The 18,400-nt window shown below is 59.0% G+C and overlaps 1 protein-coding gene across 37 annotated transcripts in view; it reads right to left on the reverse strand.

The window, feature by feature from the left end:
* The window catches only part of NCOR2 (nuclear receptor corepressor 2), a 240,969-nt gene that overhangs the window by 151,113 nt on the left and 71,456 nt on the right, over window positions 1-18,400 (reverse strand). For 36 of the 37 annotated variants that reach the window (XM_055239207.2, XM_055239216.2, XM_055239213.2 and 33 more), the window contains 3 exons: window positions 16,207-16,426; window positions 8,203-8,330; window positions 5,342-5,519 (listed from right to left, as the gene is read on the reverse strand). In XM_055239207.2, the coding sequence (XP_055095182.1) occupies window positions 5,342-5,519; window positions 8,203-8,330; window positions 16,207-16,311 (411 nt within the window). In that variant the 5' untranslated portion in view covers window positions 16,312-16,426. Of the gene's footprint in view, window positions 1-5,341; window positions 5,520-8,202; window positions 8,331-16,206; window positions 16,427-18,400 lie in introns of those variants that run through there. The other variant, XM_063614600.1, reaches the window with a different exon arrangement.

The following is an 18,400-nucleotide window of genomic DNA, read 5'->3' on the forward strand; positions in this document are numbered from 1 at the left end:
TTTAAATTTGATAGGGGCTGTCTGTCCCCCTTAGGGATTTTCAGAGATAGCGCTATTTGTGACAATTCTAAAGTCCCCAAAACAAAGTTCGGTGAATTCCCAAGGAAGTCTCTGATGCTACAGAACTCTGGAAGCTGAAGAGCAGAGAAGCATCAGAAAACAGGAACACGGTGGGGCAGAGGGGGCACACATAGAAAAATCCCATCAAATTCCTGCCTCAGGCGCCCAGCTGAATTCCACACAGCAGATGCGGAAAACCTCTCAACTCGCTCTCCCAGGCATCCTCCCTTGCTCAGACTTTCCAAATCTCTTCACAGCCTGGAGCAATTACTGCGGCCAGGCTGGCCAGGCCCCAGCACCAAGCCCGTCACACCCGCACCTTGTGGTCCAAGCAGAGAGGAGAGAGACACAGACACAGAGACGAAGACAGACAGATTGAGAAACAGAAATGGACATAGATGAAGACAGAGAGAAACAGAGACAGAAAGACAGAGACGTGGTGACAGACAGACACAAACAGAAAGAGATAGAGATAGAAGGACACAAAGAGAAAGAGATGGTGAGGCAGAGACACAGACAGAGACAGCCACAGAGACTAAGAGAGATCCCAGAGGACGCACCGCAGGCAGACGAATTCCTGACAAGAAGAGGGAAAGCCAGGCAGGCAGAAAGAGCCACAGAGCAACGGTCAGGGACGGAGACCCCTCCGGAACCCACAGGCCAGAGGGCGCGGACATGCTGGAGAGGCAGGCAGGCAGCGACTCATCCCAGGGCCTGCTCTCTGAGCAGAGACAAAACACGCACCTGGGGGACAACGGCCCACTCGGGTTGGTCACCCTCCAAGACTGGGCCCTGAGCTGCCTGCGCACAAACACATGCACACACACGTGCACACGCACACACGCATGCACACACACGTGCACGCACGCACATGCACGGACACATGCACACGTGCGCACACAAACACACACGTACACACATGCGCACACACATGCACACTCGTGCACATACAAACACGCATGGACACACGCACACACAGGCACATGCGTGCACACACATGCATACACATGCACATGTACACACACACATGCATACACATGCACATGTACACACACACAGGCACATCCACACATACACATGCACACACACAAATACGCATGGACACATGCACACACACACAGGCACATGCGCGCACACACACGCATATGCAAGCACACATACGCACACACAGGCGCATGCACACATACACACGCACCCACACACGCACGCACACACACCCGCACCCACAAACACGCACACACACACGCACAGACGCATGCACACACACACACACGCACACACGCATGCACACACACACACCCTGGCCTGCTATCCATCCAGGCCCCACTTCAGGGGAGTTGTTCAAACGGAAACATCTCTCCCAGGAGGCTGAGCTAAAATTCTCTCCTGCCCTCTATAACAAAAAGAAGCAAAAGAGGAGAAAGCAGATTCCAGTGCTAATGGGGGATGCCAGGCAGAGGGAGGAGGGCACCCCACCAGGGAGACCAGAGGGGACCCAGAGCAGCAGGTCAGCCTGGAGGCAGGCATGGGGTGCACTCCCAGATGCCTGGGCCTAAATCCCGCTCCCCCGCGTCCAGCTCGCTCAGCATGGGGCTGTCTACAAAAGGGGGGTCACAGACCCAGCCTCCTTAGGCTGGGAAGAGAGCAGGGAATGACACTGGCTGGGCATGGCTTGGCACGTGGCAGGCAGTCGGCGCTCACTTAATGGCACCCGCCATCACTGTCAGCATTCTTACCACCGTGTGAATGCCTCCCGCACGCCAGCCTCCTGATAAAGGAGGTGGCTCACCCTAGGAATCCACCATTCAATCCAATCCGGCCGCACTGGGCAGGAAAGGGGACCCTGTAGGCCTGCCTGAGTGGCCACTTCCCTCCCTGGGGCTGGCTCCCAGTCCCCACCGCCCACCCCTACTCCTGCTGCAGGAGGACGATCGCCTTTGCCCCGAGGCTGCTAAGGAGCTTAGGGTGCCCCAGGGCTGTGCAGGGAGGGGCCTGTGTCACAGCTGGCCGGGCACCAGGCTATGACAAGGATGAGGATGCCACCTGGCCACAGTCCCCACCCCGGCCTGGGCAGTCAGACACAGCTGGGCGGCTGAGTGACCCTGGGGGACAGAAGCCTCTGGGGACACTGCCTGCGATTCCCCCGCCAGCTCTGCCATCGGCATCCTCTGTGGAAGCTGGAGAGAGAACAAGCCTCCAGGCCGGTATGTCCTGAGCGTTACTGAAACCACCGCAAACTCCCACAGCAGCAAACCACAGATGCTTAACCTGTGCACATCCTCACCACCGCCACTGTCTAGGTTCCACTTTCTGTTTCAAAGAGGAGTGAAATCAAAGGGCTGTCTAGGGCACTGGAGGTGTTGCAGGCCCCAGGCTGGACACACACGTGGGAGGTGTCTCTCTCCAGCCAAGAAATGGCCCCAGGCCAAGCACCCCCAGGCGCCCTTGTCCGGCTGTGAGTTGTGAGTTCCTGCAAGGGCTGACTGGGCTCACAGGGCCCTGGACTCCAGGCGAGTGGGGGAAGGAGGGGGAGCAGATGGGGGTGGGGGTGGGGGAGCAAGGGGATGGGGGAGGTGAGTGGATGGGGGAGGGGCAAGGCCACTGGTGGGAGACGATGGCAGGAAGAACCCATGGGTGGGGGCGGCTGGGAGGTGAGGGGGAGGGGCAGGTAATGAAGGCAAGGACAGATGGCCACAGGCAGACGGGCTGGGTGGCGCTGGGTGGTAGCTGGGAGTGGCTCTGTGGTAGGGAGGTCGCCCCAGGGGATGAGCAGGGAGAGATGGCAGGAGCCAGGAAGCAGGGGGTGAAGGGGAGTGAGCAGGACAGGGGGGCTGTTTGGGTGGAAAGAAAGAGGGACTTAGGAGGGAGGGAGGTGTAGAAGGAGAGAAGGAAGGGGAGGAGGGGCAGGAAGGATGTGCTGGAAGGGTTGGGCGTCAGGGCAGGGATGCTGGCTGGGGTACCGGAGGGGGCAGTGCCCGAGAGGAACTGGCATTGACACCAGTCCCAAGCCCAGACCCAAGTACAGGTGGCCCAAGCCCCAGGCCACAGAGACCCCCTTCAAGGCCGGCAGGGCCCCTGTGGCTGAATCTCACACCCCAGGAGGACATGGTGGGGCTGCAGCCTCAGCCATGAGAGGCCTCGAGAGTCCCCACAGGGCTAGCCACAGGTCTCCCCTGCCATGCAGGCCCTGGAGGGCAGCCAGGACTGGAAGGAGCGAGGAAAGAAGAATGTGCCTGGGGGAGGGCGCTCCTGCCGAGGGCACAGCCAGTGCAAAGCTCCCCAGGTGGGAACGTGCCTGGTGTGTTTGAGAAACTCCAGGGTGGCCTGGGAGGCTGTACGTGAGTGGTTGAGAGGGCTGGTGCAGGGAGATGAGGTCAGGGAGGTAACGGGGTTGGATCACACCGGACCTGCAGCCCATGGCAACGATTTTGGCTTTTTCCTGCTTGAGACAGGAGCCATGGATGGTTTGGAGCACAGAGGGGACACACAGGGGGATGCAGTCATCTGCCTTTATAAAAGCCCTCTGGCTGCTGCTTGGAAGATAAACTGAAGGGGGTAGAGGGAGGCAGGAGCAGGGAGACCCAGAAGGAGGCTACTGCAAAGTTCCCGGAGAGCAATGATGAGCTCAGGCCAGGGGTGGCCTCAGGTGTGGGCAGAAGGCTGGAATTGGGATATTTTAGGGCAGAGGTGTCAGGATTTGCTGATGGACTGGAAGTACGCAGGAGGGCAGGGAGGTGGCCAGGGTGGAGTCCCTGAGTGCCAACAAGAACACAGCTGCATCCGCCGGGGGAGGTTCCTGAGCGGGCTCTCAGGCACATGTGGGCTGTTGGCTAGGAGTTCATTAACTGACCTCCACTTTCCTGTGACAACTTGGTGAGGTGAGGGCTGCCCCAGTGGCAGGGAGGCCAAGCCAACCAACGACCACGCAGACACCCCAGCCCCTCCCTCCCCTGGCCCCAGAGGCAGCCCTGCGGGTATCTGGCAGGTGTGCAGGTGTCGGGGCCACAGCCACTCAGAGCAGGAGGGGAAGCCCGGCCAGCCCAGCCCCAGGACGGCCCCCCAACCTCCTGCCAGCCCAAGCCCACCCCAGGGATATCCCAGGTTCCACACAGGTATCCTCTCTCCCCAAGAGAAGACCGGGTCTGGCCCAGGTGGCCTGGCCCTGCAGCCAGACCACCACCCATGCCGGCTCATGGGTGCCCAGTAGTTTCCATGCATGAGACCCACAGCCGAGCCCTCTACCCACATGACCAGGTGACACCCTGCCCACAAGTTCCCAGATCAGTGAGGAAGAAACGGGGCTCAGAGAGGCGCAAAGGCAGCACAGCTGTGGAGGTGGGGGTGGTGGAAATCGCACCCGGGTCACCTGAGGGCAGATGGACGGAGGGCCCTGGGATAAGTAAGTGCCCAGGTGAGGCCTGGGCCCACCTGCAGTGCCAGGCAGCCCCTCCCAAGGAGATGCAGATGAGCCTAAAGTTGTCTGGCTCCCCTGCCCAAAGTGCATCCATGGTCCCTCAGGCCTGGGTGGCTGCAGACTCAACCCACGCCAGCCCGGTGCCACATGGTGGCCCAAGGAGCAGCCAGACTGGGCAGTAGAAGGAGGCTTTGTCACTCTAGGGGTCCAGGCCATGTCGTAACCAAGCACCGCCCCTTTAGTGCTGAGCCAACTCTGTCCCATCTCACTTTGCGGGACTCTGGAGTCTCCCCTCCCTGACCCTTAAGAATCCAGAAGCCCCAGGCACCTGGCAGAGCCCTGAGCTGTCCACCTCGCGGGCTGGGGTTCAAGGCCCAGGGGGCTGCCTGCTGTGCAGGGCTCGAGGCAGGGGTCACTGAGCCCCCCATTCCAAGTAAGCACGGAACCAAACAACCCACCCTCGATGAAGCTCTCAGAATGTGCTGAAAGCTGACCACCGACCACAGGACAGTCCTGACCCCCATCGAATGGCAGCTCTCTGCTCCACGGCACCCCAGGCCCTCCCATCCCAGCTCTCCCCTCGCTCACGCCAGCTGCCCCATGACCACAAGCCTGTTCCTGCCCCAGGGCCTTTGCACTTGCTGCTCTGCCCACCTGGAACACCTTCCCCATGCTCTGGCACCTCCAGAGACCTGGCGCCTGCCCTCTTCCTGCCACCCAGTTCTGTGCACCCGGTGCTTGGCCCACCTCCAAGCCTTTGCCCGAGCTGCCCCCTTCCTGCACATCTACCCGCCACCTCCCACCCAGCCTAACCAGCAGCAGAACCTCAAGCGGCAGAGGAGCTCCCAGCTGGGGACCCAGGCTTACCTTGGTGAGGTCTTCAGATCCCGCAGGCTGGCCCGAGGCCAGCAGGGGCGACGGTCGCAGCAGGGGGTCAGGCAGCAGCTCTAGCCGAGGGCGCTTGCTTTCAATGAACTCCATCTCTGACTTCCCCAGCTCGGGCAGGTATGAGTGGGACTCTGGCCGCAGGTGGAGCTCCTGGGACCTGCGGGAGGCGAGGCATGCAGCGCTGCCTTCCTTCAGGTCCACATTCACCGAGGACATTTACAGGGAGGGAGTGCACTACAGTGGCACTGGAACACCCCAGAGTGACAGCCTCTCCCTCGCCACGGACCACCCCACCGTCCCCACCTGGGCTGGCTACAATGCAGAATCTCCAGTACCATCTGAGGCCTACTGAGTCAGACTCTGCATTTTAACAAGATCACCGGGTGGTTTACAGGCACAGTCCATCCGGGAAACGCTGTGAGCCTAACGCAGATAACAGCACCCGTGATGCCATTTCCCTCTCACCCACACAGGGCAGACATCACTGGCCGATCGCAGAACTCTTGCTGCTGAACCTGGCCTAACCACCTTCTCAACTCAGCCCAGCAGCCTGGCGCAGAGACTGGAGCTGCCCAGCCTCCCCAGCAACTGGCTCTCCTAAACCCTCCTCCGCAGTGTGCCTAGAGAGGGCATGGCCTTGCCTAACTAAGCACACCTCGCAGAGCTGGGACACCTGGCCTCCACCTCTGAGGCTCCAGCCATCACCCACCAGAAAGAGCCTGAACATGGGCCTTGCTGAAATGCTTTTCCCAGAGGCTAAGCAGGGAATCCACAGCTGTTCCCCTGCTGCACAAGCCCTGCCTGGCCTGGCCCTCGCTGTCCCGCCACTGCATTCCTGCCCCAGGGCCTTTGCACCTGCTGGGCTCTGCCTGGAGCATTGAGACCTCAGGCCCTCCATGTGAGCTCCCCCCCTTCATGTCGTGGTGCAGATGGCATCTCCTTGTCCCAGGCCAGACCACACCACACCCGCCTGTCTGCTCTCTCTCCACTGCCCTCCCACGCGCTTGGTGACAACAGGTGTTTCCTGGCCACCTTCCCCACCCTAGAATGAACACAGGGTGGTTCACCTGTCTTGTTCATGGCTGTCCCCAGGTACTGGCGCACAGTAGGCGTTCAATCAGTGCCTGTAGACTGACTGAATGCTGCCCACTGCAGCACAGGCTGGGGCCGTGTTGCTGGCCCCCCTGGAGGGTGAGGCAGCCACCCCTCTGTGCTCACCTCCCTGGAGGGGCCTCAAGTCCCTGTCCCTCCAAAGCTGGGTCTCAAGACATCCTCCTCCTCAAGGCTCAGAACCTAGGGCTTCACCATTACGGGTGCTTGGCAGGAAGAGCGTGGTGTTTTCACTTAAACATGACAGCGGCACCGCAGTGGCTCAGATAATGTCCTCCCAAAATCCACGGCCACTAGAACCGCAAAATACAACGTCTTCCCAAAATCCACGGCCAATGGAACCTCAAAATATAACGTGCTCCCAAAATCCACGGTCACTGGAACCTCAAAATGCAACATCCTCCCAAAATCCATGGCCACTGGAACCTCAAAATATAACATCTTCCCAAAATGCACAGCCACTGGAACCTCAAAATAAGACCTTCTTTGGACCTAGGGTCATTGCAGATGGAATTAAGCTAAGATGAGGCCATCCTGGATTAGGATGACTGGGGTCCTTGTAACACGACAAGAGAACACAGAGACAGACAAGGAAATGGCCACATGAGACAGAGGCAGAGGCAGAGATTGGACCGATGCAGCCACAGCTGAGGAACGCCTGTAGCCCCCAGAAGCTGGAGGAGACAGAAAAGCATCCTCCCCTCGAGCCATCCAAGGGGGTGCGACCCTGCGGACGCCCTGACTTCAGATCACGGGATGCACTTCTGTGGCTTGAAGCCACCCAGTTTGTGGCACGTTGTGATGGCAGCCCCAGGAAACCAATCCAGGTACAGAAGGCACGCTGCCTTGGCCTCCCCTCCTCCTCCAGACGCCTGCGCCCACCTGAGTTCACCAGCCCCAACTGCTCTGGGGCCCTGGGACACCTCCGTGGTACCATGAAGGGCTGGGGCCTGGTGCCTCGACTTCTAGTCCTGGCTGAGTAAACAAGGGCCCATCCCTCAACCTCGCAGCCTCAGCTGCCCCATCTGAGAAATAGGCACAATTCCCCACACCTCAGCTGTCTCCAGCAGAAGCTCCTAGAGAAGGTGGGAGAAAGAACGTGGCCCACCAATCCCAAATGAATGCATGGAGAGCTGGCTCTGGCCCAGCCCTGGCCCTCCCCTTGCTGTAGTCCCTCCAGCTCCCCACCCAACCCACCTCCCTCCCACCGCCCACCCCCCCCCCCACCGCCACCTAATCTGTTCATTCCCCTCCCACCTGGATCAAGGAAAGTAAGGCTGGCCCAGCACAGGCACACACCAGAGGGCATCCTCTGCCAGCAGGAGAAGGAGGAGGAATGGGAGGGGAGGGGAGGGGAGGGGAGGGGAGGGGAGGGGAGGGGAGGGGAGGGGAAGGGAGGGGCGGGGCCCCAGGAGCACCAGGTGTGGACTCGAATCTTCCCACAGCAGCCCAGCCCTGCTGCAGCCCAGCTTGGAGGTCCCCACTGCTGCCCAAACCCACAGAGGCCACTGAAGTTCCATGCTGGAAGTCTGAGGGCCACGTGGCTCTTCCCTGCTCGTCTCCATCCTCACCCCGAGTCACGGCCATGCCAGGTCAAGGGTGAACACACAGCCCGACATCCCCTCATTTCACAGGACCCTGTGTGCTCCTGCTCCGCTACGGGCCTCTGCTTCTCCATCTGAGAAGGAGCTCTCATGCCCTGGACAGGGAGGCAGCAACTCTCTCCTCACCGTTCATTCCCGGGCTGGAACTCGGACAGCAGGGAGGGCCTCCGCCGCTGGGGCTGCATGATGGAGCCAGGCGACAGGTGGGAGGCATAGTCCCGGGAGTGGTGCTGGTACTCCAGGAGCCCGACGTCCTGCAGGAGGGGACAGAGAAGCGGTGAGCGCGGGGGGGCACGGGCATGGCAGGGCACGGCAGGACACAGTGGGCAAGGCTGTGGACTCCCTGCTCAGGCTCGCCCCTGCCCTAGGCAGATAAGCCCAAGTCCTGCAGGGAACTTCAGGGACCGTCTGGCCAGAGGCTACCCCTGGGGCCGAACGCCAAGGAGGAGAAGGAACATAGACGGCTGAAGGGCCCTGGGCTGCGTCCTTCCCACACAGCATCCCAGGGACCCACGATCATGCCCACCTTCCAGATGAGACCACCAAGCCTGGGAAGGCTGATGGGGCTGTCTGAGGCCACAGGCTAGTACAGGCCTGGAACCATCCTAACCACGGCCTCTGTCTGCCGGCCACGCTGGCGTTGACTGGGGGGCCTGAGTAGAGGAAGCTATCTTCGCTTTTCTACCCTCCTACCCCATCCTACCCCTGCCAGGCTGTGGGTCCCTCCAGCCTGAGGAGCTGAAGCTTGAAAATGCAGGCCTGGGAAGACAGGACTGAGGGTGCATACGGGGCAGCATTATTTGTAAAAACAGAAATGCATTTGCAGCAACAACTGGGAAAAGGCCCAACCTAGATGCCCAGCTCTTGGCAGGGTGGGTAAGTGATGCCCACGCGAGGGAATGAGGCTCGGGCCTCACTCGCCAGGAGAAGGATGGATGGTGGCAAGTGACGGCGACAAACACCCGACAGCCAGCGAGGCCCGAAGACCAGGTTTCAGAACAAAGCGTTCCCTGACCCCAAGCCCGCCCTGTAAAAGAGGAACTGCCGCTCGTATCACAGCCAGAAGGGTAAGCCTTAGGCAGACCCTCCTCCTTCAATAACTCGCCGCCGTCCATTTGACAAAGACTCTCCTTGCCCACACCTGAGTCAAGCTCCTCTGACCCATCCTCTCTCCACGGGGCCTTGGCCTTGGCCTTGCGGGGCTCTGCCCAGCTGCAGGAATCCTGCTAAGTCAGTCTAGAGGAACCCCCCACCCTCAAGCGCTCCTCTTAGTAATTTTCCATCCACTGACCCCTCCCTCCACCCTGCGGCTAGGCTATGAGGCCCCAGCTGTCTTGGCCGTATTTGGAGCTGAGCCCAGTCTCTCTCCCTTATTGTGACAGTCTTGACACTGATAGCACAATTGTCCTGTATAGTCTTCCTGCTTAACAAGTGTCCAAATACTTTTTTCTTTAACACATTACCCATTATCATGGGGGGGGGGGAACTCAATATCAACAAATTAGATGTATACCGATTGCCAAGTACACCCAGATTTGAGAAACATTAAACTGTGTTTTTAAAAAAAAAAAAAAAAAAAAAGACAGTAACAAGCCTCTCAAACAAAACAAGATAGGCTTCACTAATGCGCCAATCCCAATAGATTAGTTCTGTCTGCCTGCAACACTCAGTTATGCTGTTTGCAGCAATCAGTTAGTGATGTCTGACACAGGTAAGGCTTCAGAGAGCGGGATTACAGGTGACTTCGTTTCTTCTTGGCACCTTTTTTAAATGTTCCCAATTTTCCATAAAAATCCAGTCATTCTTTCGTTGTTTGGCTTTTTCAACAAGGCAGTTATTTTTGCAAAGAGAATCAGAGACAATGCCAGGTAGGTGTGTGGATAACGTATCTGTTGCAGACCCAACGAAATCAGCACATAAGAGCCTGGGGGCCCAGAGGCCAGGAAGGATGAGCAAGTGGAATCCATGGGGCCCCTGGCAGCCTCAGAAGCTGGAAAAGTTGGGGAAAGGACCTCCCTGGACAGTCCGATGTAGATACCAAAAGCTGCAAGGCCTCCAACAGAAGGTGTGTCTTTGGCCCTGTTATTAGAACCCTCTGAGCCTCAGTTTCTCCTCTTTGAAATGGGTGCCTGCACCTCCTACACTCATCTCCCGCACCTCTCTGAGGGATTCCCCCAAGGCTGAGAGCAGCCTCCAGAAGGCAGAAAAGGCACGAGCCTCCTCCTGCATCCCACAGCGTCTGGCACAAGACTCCAGGCGCTCTCAGTGGGAGGAGAAGGGAGAAGACGGGGCTGGAGGGAGGGAGTGGAGGAGGCCACTGGGCTGACGATGACGCAGCTGCCAGGCAAAGACCTCGCCACACACACAGAGGTGTGAGAAGAAAGCAGCAGGCCTCGCAGTCTGCCAGGAGGATCCTCTCCGCCCAGCTCTCCCATACCAAGGCCAAGTGGGCAGAGAGGCAGGGCGGACGGTCCAGTCCCTGGGAAGAGGGCCTCGGCCAGATAGTGCCCACAGCAGCCAACCATGGTGGAGGAGGCCTGAAGTGGGGGCTGAGGAGGCCTCTGCATGAACCCTTTGGCCTTAGTTTCCCAATTTAGGAGATCCTCCCAGGAGCATCTTGGGGGCCGTTTCTGCCTAAAATCTGTGGACATTTTGTTACCGGACCCTAAACCCTGGGAAACACTCGGTCCACAATGGCCCCCACCACTAGGCTTGAAGCAGGTCACCAGGGTTGAGCCCAGGGACTCCCCCAACAAGAGTGCCTGGAGGTTCTAGGGAAAGGCAAAAATTGGGGAGGCCCCACCAGAGAAACTGACCCGAGGTGGAGCCCAAGGGGTCCCATGAGCTGGAATACACCCAGGCTGGAAACCACCTCGCCAAGTCTCCAAGCAGGAGAGCTCCCCACGTGACAACATTAATCATAAAAAACAACAATAATACCCCACAGTAATAAACTGCCTGTGTGCACCTGCAGCTAAGGAAGAATTCAGCCCGTTCCTAGACCCTGGATTCATGGGAAAGCAAAGGAAGAATTCAGCACGTTCCTAGACCCTGGCTGCATTCACGGGTCTCTCCCGGAATGATGGTGGCTACAGTCAAGAGAGCTCCCACCTCAGGACCTTTGCACATGCTTTTCCTGCTGCCTGGAACATTCCTCAGCCAGATTCCCACATGCCTGGTCCTCTCCCTTCCTCCAGGTTCAGCTCCAAAGGCAGCTTCTCGGTGAGGCTCCTTCCCGACCCTCTACTTAAATCTGGGCTCCCCCAACCTCAGCCCTTCCCCTCGTCTCCTTCCCAACTCACCATTCCCCACAAGGAGGTCAGCTCCCTGAGACATGGATGCTTACCTGTTCTGTTCACAGCTGCACTGCAAGGGCCTGGAAGAGGACGGGCCCGAGATGCCTGATAAGTATTTGCCGGATGGATGGAGGGATGGATGGATGGATGGATGGATGGATGGATGGATGGATCTCCCAGCATGGGAGCTCCCAATGAATGAATGAATCTCCCCCAGCATGGGAGCTCCCACCAGCCTCTCTTTTGAGGGCCAAACCATCCCTCCACAGCCTCTTAAGAGCCATCACCAAACACCAGGAACTGAGCTGCAAGAGGGGCCATGAAGCTAATGGAGGGACCCCCCAGGGCACTCAGGACACTGCAAAGCCTCCCGCAGTCTAGCCTCTCCCAGTGATCCCCATGCGCCCACCTGCCCCAGCCTGGCCCAGGCAGTCTCCAGGGTCTGGGAGCCTTGGCCCAGGGCGGTACTACTCCACCAAAGGTCTGCAATATTGCCAACTGCAACAAAGTGGGCACAGAACATGACAGCATGCAGACCCCTGGGGTTGGCACGACCCTGGCATCCAAGGGCACAACCAACTCTGTCTGACCCTGCTGGACTGGGCCTGGCTGAGCCCCTGCGTCTGTGCAGTGGGACCCCGTATCGATTTGTGACAAACTGGAAATGAAACAGACCGGTCCTTCCCATAGGGAGTCTGATAAGCGCTAATCTAGGCCAAGAGTCAGCACACTAGGGCCCCAGGCCAAGGCAGCAGCGTCCAGTGTCACAGGCACAGGCTATGCCCACTCCCTTAAGCCCTGGTTGAGCTGCTTTCACACCATATGGGCCGCGAAGGGCAGTTGCATGGCCTGCAAAGCCTGAAATATTTACCGAGAAGGTGTGCTCACCCCTGCCCTAGGGGCAAAGCCCAAAGTGTACCCTTGGGGCAAGACAGAAAAGGCTACTAAAGGCGATGTTGTAATAATAGCATCGTCATCATTACATTATTGATTATATCAAATATCTGCTTACTCTATCCGTACCCTGTGCGAAGGGCTCTGCACCTATCAACTAATTGGATCCTCACAATCTTAAAACTATCCTTGCTCAACTGATGGGGAAACTGAGGCATGGGACGGTAAGGCCACTTGCCCTCCCTTTCACAGGTAGAACATCACTGGGGCAGGATGTAAATGCAAGCAATATGGCTCCAGAACCGGTGCTATGAACCAGTCTTCAATACTGCGGCACAGAGAGGTTAAGTAACTTGCCCAAGGCCACACAGCAGAAAAGAGTCATGCTGGGATTCAGACTCTGTGTTCCTGCTTTTAACTGCATTCATTTAGCCCAAAGTCTGGAGGAGCTCAGGGGTGTTCAGGGGTCCCAGAGGACTTGAAGAAGAAGGCAGAATGGAGCTGGGCCACAGAAAGCCTGAAAGGAGGCCGGGAGAAGAGGATGCGTTGATCTCCGGGAAAACAAAAGCTCTAAGTATTTTGTTACTGGACCCTCAACCCTGGAGACCCTCGCTTCCCCAGGACCCTCAGGGAGAGACATAGGGTCCTGCTACTGTCACGGAGAGAAGCTGGGCCCCTGAGGATGGAGAGAATGGGGCACAGAGGGATGCGGCAGGTGGGAAGCGGGAGGGCAGGGATGATGCATATAGAAGCCTGGAGCATGGCTGAGGCTGAGTCAGGGAACCTGGGGGCTTTCCATGGTCTCAGGGTCCAGGCCTCTGTCTGCAAGCACCCCCTAAGTGAAGCCTCCCGTTTGCGCTGGGAATCACTCACCAGCAGCCCGCAGATGACGCCAGGGCAGAGCACGGGCAGAGGCAGCAGCTTCCACGGCCCGCATCGTTCCACCGCCGGCTAGGCATCCGCGGTCCTGTGGTTCCCCAGGGGGAAGAGGCCCTGCCTGGGTCTCCTGCCACCCCTCCAGGAGGAAAGAGATGACTACCCCGGGCTTGCTCCGTGCAGACATTGCCCCCGATGCACAGACCCACCAGGACGCCGGTACTGCAGGTGGGGAAACAGGCCGTTCCACGTGGCTGTGAGCAGGCCAATGCCACTCAGCAAGCTGAACACCGAGAGGGTTCAAAGCCACACTGAGGTCTCTCAGGCTCCAGGGAAGACCTGCCATCAAAGCAGCCCTGTGCCCAAAGTGCCAGGAAGAGGACTCTCCAGACAGGAGGGGCTGTCCCAGGAGGTAGGCCTGTCGGGAGTATGTGTGGGGGTGACCTGAATCTGGGAAGGTCACTGAGGCATCCCGTGGATCCCAGCAGAATGGCCTCGGCTACTGTACGAGGAACCAGGACAGCCAGGTTCCCGCCACTGACCGTCCCCTTGCCCGGGGGATCTTTCTGTGGCTTGATGAGGAGCTTAGGAAGGGGGTGGTATCTTTCGAACTGGGTCTTGCCCGTTAAAAGGACAGGAAGGGTTTGGGCACTGAGGGGCTGCCAGGGAGGGGCCTCCAGATCACAGCCCCCAGCTCACCTCCAACCTGCAGCAAGAAAGCAGCTCCACCCTGCAATATGCCCAGGGCAGCAGGGCCCTCCTCAGAGTGCCCAGAACTCTTCCTCCTGCCCTTCAAGAGACAAGCAGGGTTCCCTGGATGGACAGCCCTACCATGAGGCAGGAGGGTCCGATATGGGGCAGCTCCCCCAGGGAGGAGCAGACATAGGTGGCCCCTGCTGCCCCCACACAAGGACAGACATGTTCTCACCTGTGGCCGCCAGGCTGGGCCCCACTCATTCCCTGCCCTCAGCCTCCTGCCTGGAGGGGGTGGTGAGCACTTGGCCCTGTCCACCCACATCCTGCGTCACTGACGGCCCAGCAGGAGAAGAATGGGAGGTGTCTAGGGTCAGCCAGTGACCTCGAGGGCCCAGTTGGGGCAAAGGGCAGGAGGGGTGGGAGGGCAGAGGCCACAGCAGCCTGAGGACTCCCCAAGGCTAGGAGCGGGGTGGGGGCGGTGGAGAAGAGTGGGAACCTCCACAGGACAGGAGAAGAAACTAGAAGCCAGCGGCCCCCCAGGGGCAGGCAGGTTCCCCTCTGGGCAGCTGCAGGTACAGCAACAAGACCAAGGAACGGCAGCAGCAAACGGACAGAGCGGGCTGGCCCTGAGCCAGGCGCCGTCTTAAGAACATTCAGCATATCCCCTTTACCCCTCGTGAGAATCTAGGAGACAGGTACTCTCAGTACCCCCGCTTTATGGGTGACAAAACTGAGGCTCAGAGAGGTTACACAACTTGTCCAGTTTCCTACCCTGTGAAATATTTTCCCATTGACAAAATACAGAGCATGACAGTCCCACTCCGGGGTGATCAGGGGAATGCACACAACCATATACACTCAGGGCTTTGAACAACATTTGACCCGTAGTAGGTGCTCAGTTAACAAGAGCTCTTCTTTTTGTTGGTGGTGGTGACAGATAAAGACAATGATGACAAAATATGAAATCATTTCCCACTGGGAGTTTATTCCTTAGCCCCGGGCACACAGTAGGTGCTCAATAAATAGAAGCATGGGGGAGTTGGGGGACACAGAAGCTTGGCACCCCGATGCTGTGGCAGCCTCCCCACTTAGGGCAATCGCACCTGAGGCCTGTGATTTAACATCTTGGGCCTCGGTCTCCTCATCTGCAAAGTGGGATGAGAGCGCGAGCTGCTCTTTCACAGGGCCACTTTGGAGAATGCAATGACTCTGCCCAGGGAAATGCCATCCTAAGAGGGATCCACAATGCACCCACTGAGGACAGCTGACTCTGCAAAGCGCCCCAGGGGCCCAACCTACAGGAGGCCACTGTGTCAGGGACTCCCCCAGGCAGTGCCAGTGAGCTCATATGCAAAACCTTGTCGCTCACTGATGGAAACGTCTTCCCACACAGCTTCCTTTCTGGTTCTCACAAGAGGGGACCACACCAGCTAGGCAGGACACACACACGCACACACACGCACACACGCACACCCCCACGGTGGCCGGCAGAGTCAGCTTCACTCCAGCTGTGACCTCCAGGCCTCACATCCCCTCACTCAGCAGCCAGGAGGTCACAAGGGGGAGGCCCACAACTCTAAAAGCCGCAAACACCCAGAGACATGGTATACAGCAAGCACCCCATAAATGCCAAAGGAGCGAAACCAAGGCCCATTGTCCTGGCCACACCATGCAGTGAGAGAACAGGCAGGAAATGGGGCCCCCACTGGGAAGTGGGCTGGGGTGGGGTGCGGCTTAGGAGACCCGACCAGGGCACACATGTGGGCAGGCACCAAGTCCCACCTGCCCCCAGGGCAAGCCATCTGCCCTGGCCACGCGGCGGGCTCCCCAAAGACACAGCCAGCAACCTGGACCCTCGTGTCAGGGAGGTAGAAATGCAACCTGTGCGGTGCCTCCTCATCTCAGAGCCTCGAACCTCACCAAGGAGAATACACATGGAACGGGAGGACAGGCAGGAAGGGGAGCTGTGACCTATCAGGCCCCCTTGCCCCTTGGAAGCCACCCCAATCCTACCCAATCCTGCGGCAGCGGGGGAGCAGAGGTGAGGCTGGGCTGCAGGAAAGTGAATACAGCAGGAGCTCCACATGCGCGTGCCAATCCCACTGCCAGTCAAGTGAGGGCAGAGCCCCAGCTCAGCCTGGCCCCAGCCTCCATCTTCCCAGCTTTAAAATGGGAGCAAAGAGATTTTATCAGATGTTCTGGAAAAGGCTTCAGACACCAGGAGTCTCTGTGGAGGCCTCCCCTCTGCCCTGGGAGGCTCAGAGCCACACGAGCCCGGCTCCCAGGAGAAAGGAAGGGGTGAAGATTCAGTGGAATGGAAGAAGGGTCTCAAAGGTAGCCCCAGGCGCACACACGTGCACCCCCTTACCGTGTGCGTCCGGGCGATCTGCACTGGGTAGGAAAGGCTGTGGGGCGGGTAGCGGGGCTCAGTGGCCCTCCACGTCTGTGCCACAGGCTGTGTGGATCCCGACATGGTGGTGGGGGTCGGGCTGGGGGGTCCCAGGCCCCGATAAGCTTTCTCTTAATCACCACCAAGGATTAAAAGCCAGTCCTCGTCATCAGCTCACGGGCCACCCCGTCACTGGCAACTGTGAGAAAACAAGAAAAGAAAAACAAGATCAGCCACGGGGCAGCTGGCTCCTCCGTGCACAGGTCCCCGAGTCGTTCCTGTGGTTCCGTGAGGACACGCAAGCACCCAGGGGCCTGTCTGGACCCTCCTCCATCCACTGCCATACTCACCTGCTCTCTGACAGCACAAGGAGACAGGCATGGCGTTCAAGGTCTCTCCGAGCCATGCAAGCCATGCAAGGGACCACAGGCCTCCTCCTCACCCAGGCCCTCACCCGGCAGGCACAGGGACTCTGTGCTGCCCTCACTACCACCCAGATGGCTCCCAGCCCCCCTAAGCCCACCCAACCTCACTCCATGGCCCCCGGGTTTCTAAGTCACAGGGCAGAGTTTCCAGAAAGCACCTGTCCCAGGAGGGGCAGCCGGCAGTGGGGACAGCACACACCACTGTCCCAGGCAGCGGGGACAGCACACACCACTGTCCCAGGCAGCGGGGACCAGCACACACCACTGTCCCAGGCAGCGGGACCAGCACACACCACTGTCCCAGGCAGCGGGGACAGCACACACCACTGTCCCAGGCAGCAGGGACCAGGGCCAGCTCAGGCGGGCCACGGGCCACAGCATGACCTGGGCAAGGCTGTGACCCTATGCAGGAGGCTGACACCATGACATGGGGCAGGACTGATAGGAGGTTAGCCAGACGCAAGCTAGGAGGCGGGATTAGGACACAGAGGGCTACACCAGGAAGAGCCAAGGGCAGAATGACAGCCAGTCGGGCCCTGCAGCCTAGGGATAGGTACCCCAAACGGCTCCTGGGGCAGATACTGGAGCCTTCCACGGGAGAGAATCTACTCATGGCCACGCCAGAGGAATAACACAAAGCGGGCTAGCAGCTTTACAGATGGAAAAACAGCCCCACAGAGAAGACACGGCCCAGCCAGGGAGCCACGGGGACCCCTAATCCGAAGCTGCCTTTGCCAGGAAACCCCTAAGCTCCCCCTGCCCCCAACAAGGCTTCTCCCCTTCCTCCACCAGCCACAACTCCACGCCACCTGCTGGGCTCACAACAGGGTCCCATCCCAGACCAAGGCCCCCTCCACACTCTCCCCGAACCAGCCCCTCAGAAAAGGTGTGTCCATCAGGTCCTGCCTCATGCAAATCCCTCTCCAGCACCCTCACAACTGCACACACCCCCCAGAGCTGAGGGAAATGCACCCTGGCACCGGGACCCAGCGCCTGGATGTGGGCCTCCAATGGTGGAGGACTGAGGCTGCATCACACGAGGTCAGGGGTCAGGAGGAGAAATAGAGCATACCCAGCCCTGCAATTTCACCAGAACACCCGTTCCCCCGACCTGAAGAGGGTAACCGTCCTTCTCCAAGCAGGAATGCCCTGGAGGGGCATTGGGAGGAAGGTTAAGGTTGGGGGCCCTGACTGCCTCCCAGGCCCCACCCCATCTCTCATTAGTGTAGCCTTGACCCTCCCTCCCTCCCCAGGTGCCAGGGATGGTCATGTGACCCGGTCCTGGCCAATCAGAGTCCTGCATGCTTCTGAGCCAGCGACTGGCTCAGGGATGAGCCTGTGACCCAATAGGAGTCAATGAGAATCTGCCTTGAGACTTTTGCTGCTGGAACCAGGAGAAAGGTGCTCTCTGCTGGGGATCTAAGCCGGGAATGAAAGCCTGGAGCTCTGGGGGCCACCATGCAGCAGGAGCCTGCCTGAGACCCACACCCACTGGCAGGAAGGCAGGGCGAAAGGGCAGTAAGAGCAGGTTGTGTCCGATGGCGGCTGGAGGCAGGTCGAAGCCTGCTCACTTCATTAGGGGAGCCAGGGCGCTCCTTCTGCGCGTTTTGTCTTTGGCAGCCCAAGCTGGGTTTCTGTCACGTGCCACCAAGAGTTCGGGCTCACACAGGGAAAGAAGGAGTCACAGAGGAGGCCACCCTTCAACTGGCTGCTGTCCATCCTTCAAACACAGAAAAGCCAAGGAATTC

Source organism: Symphalangus syndactylus, chromosome 13, assembly GCF_028878055.3.
Source record: "Symphalangus syndactylus isolate Jambi chromosome 13, NHGRI_mSymSyn1-v2.1_pri, whole genome shotgun sequence".
NCBI classification, from domain to species: Eukaryota; Metazoa; Chordata; class Mammalia; order Primates; family Hylobatidae; genus Symphalangus; species Symphalangus syndactylus.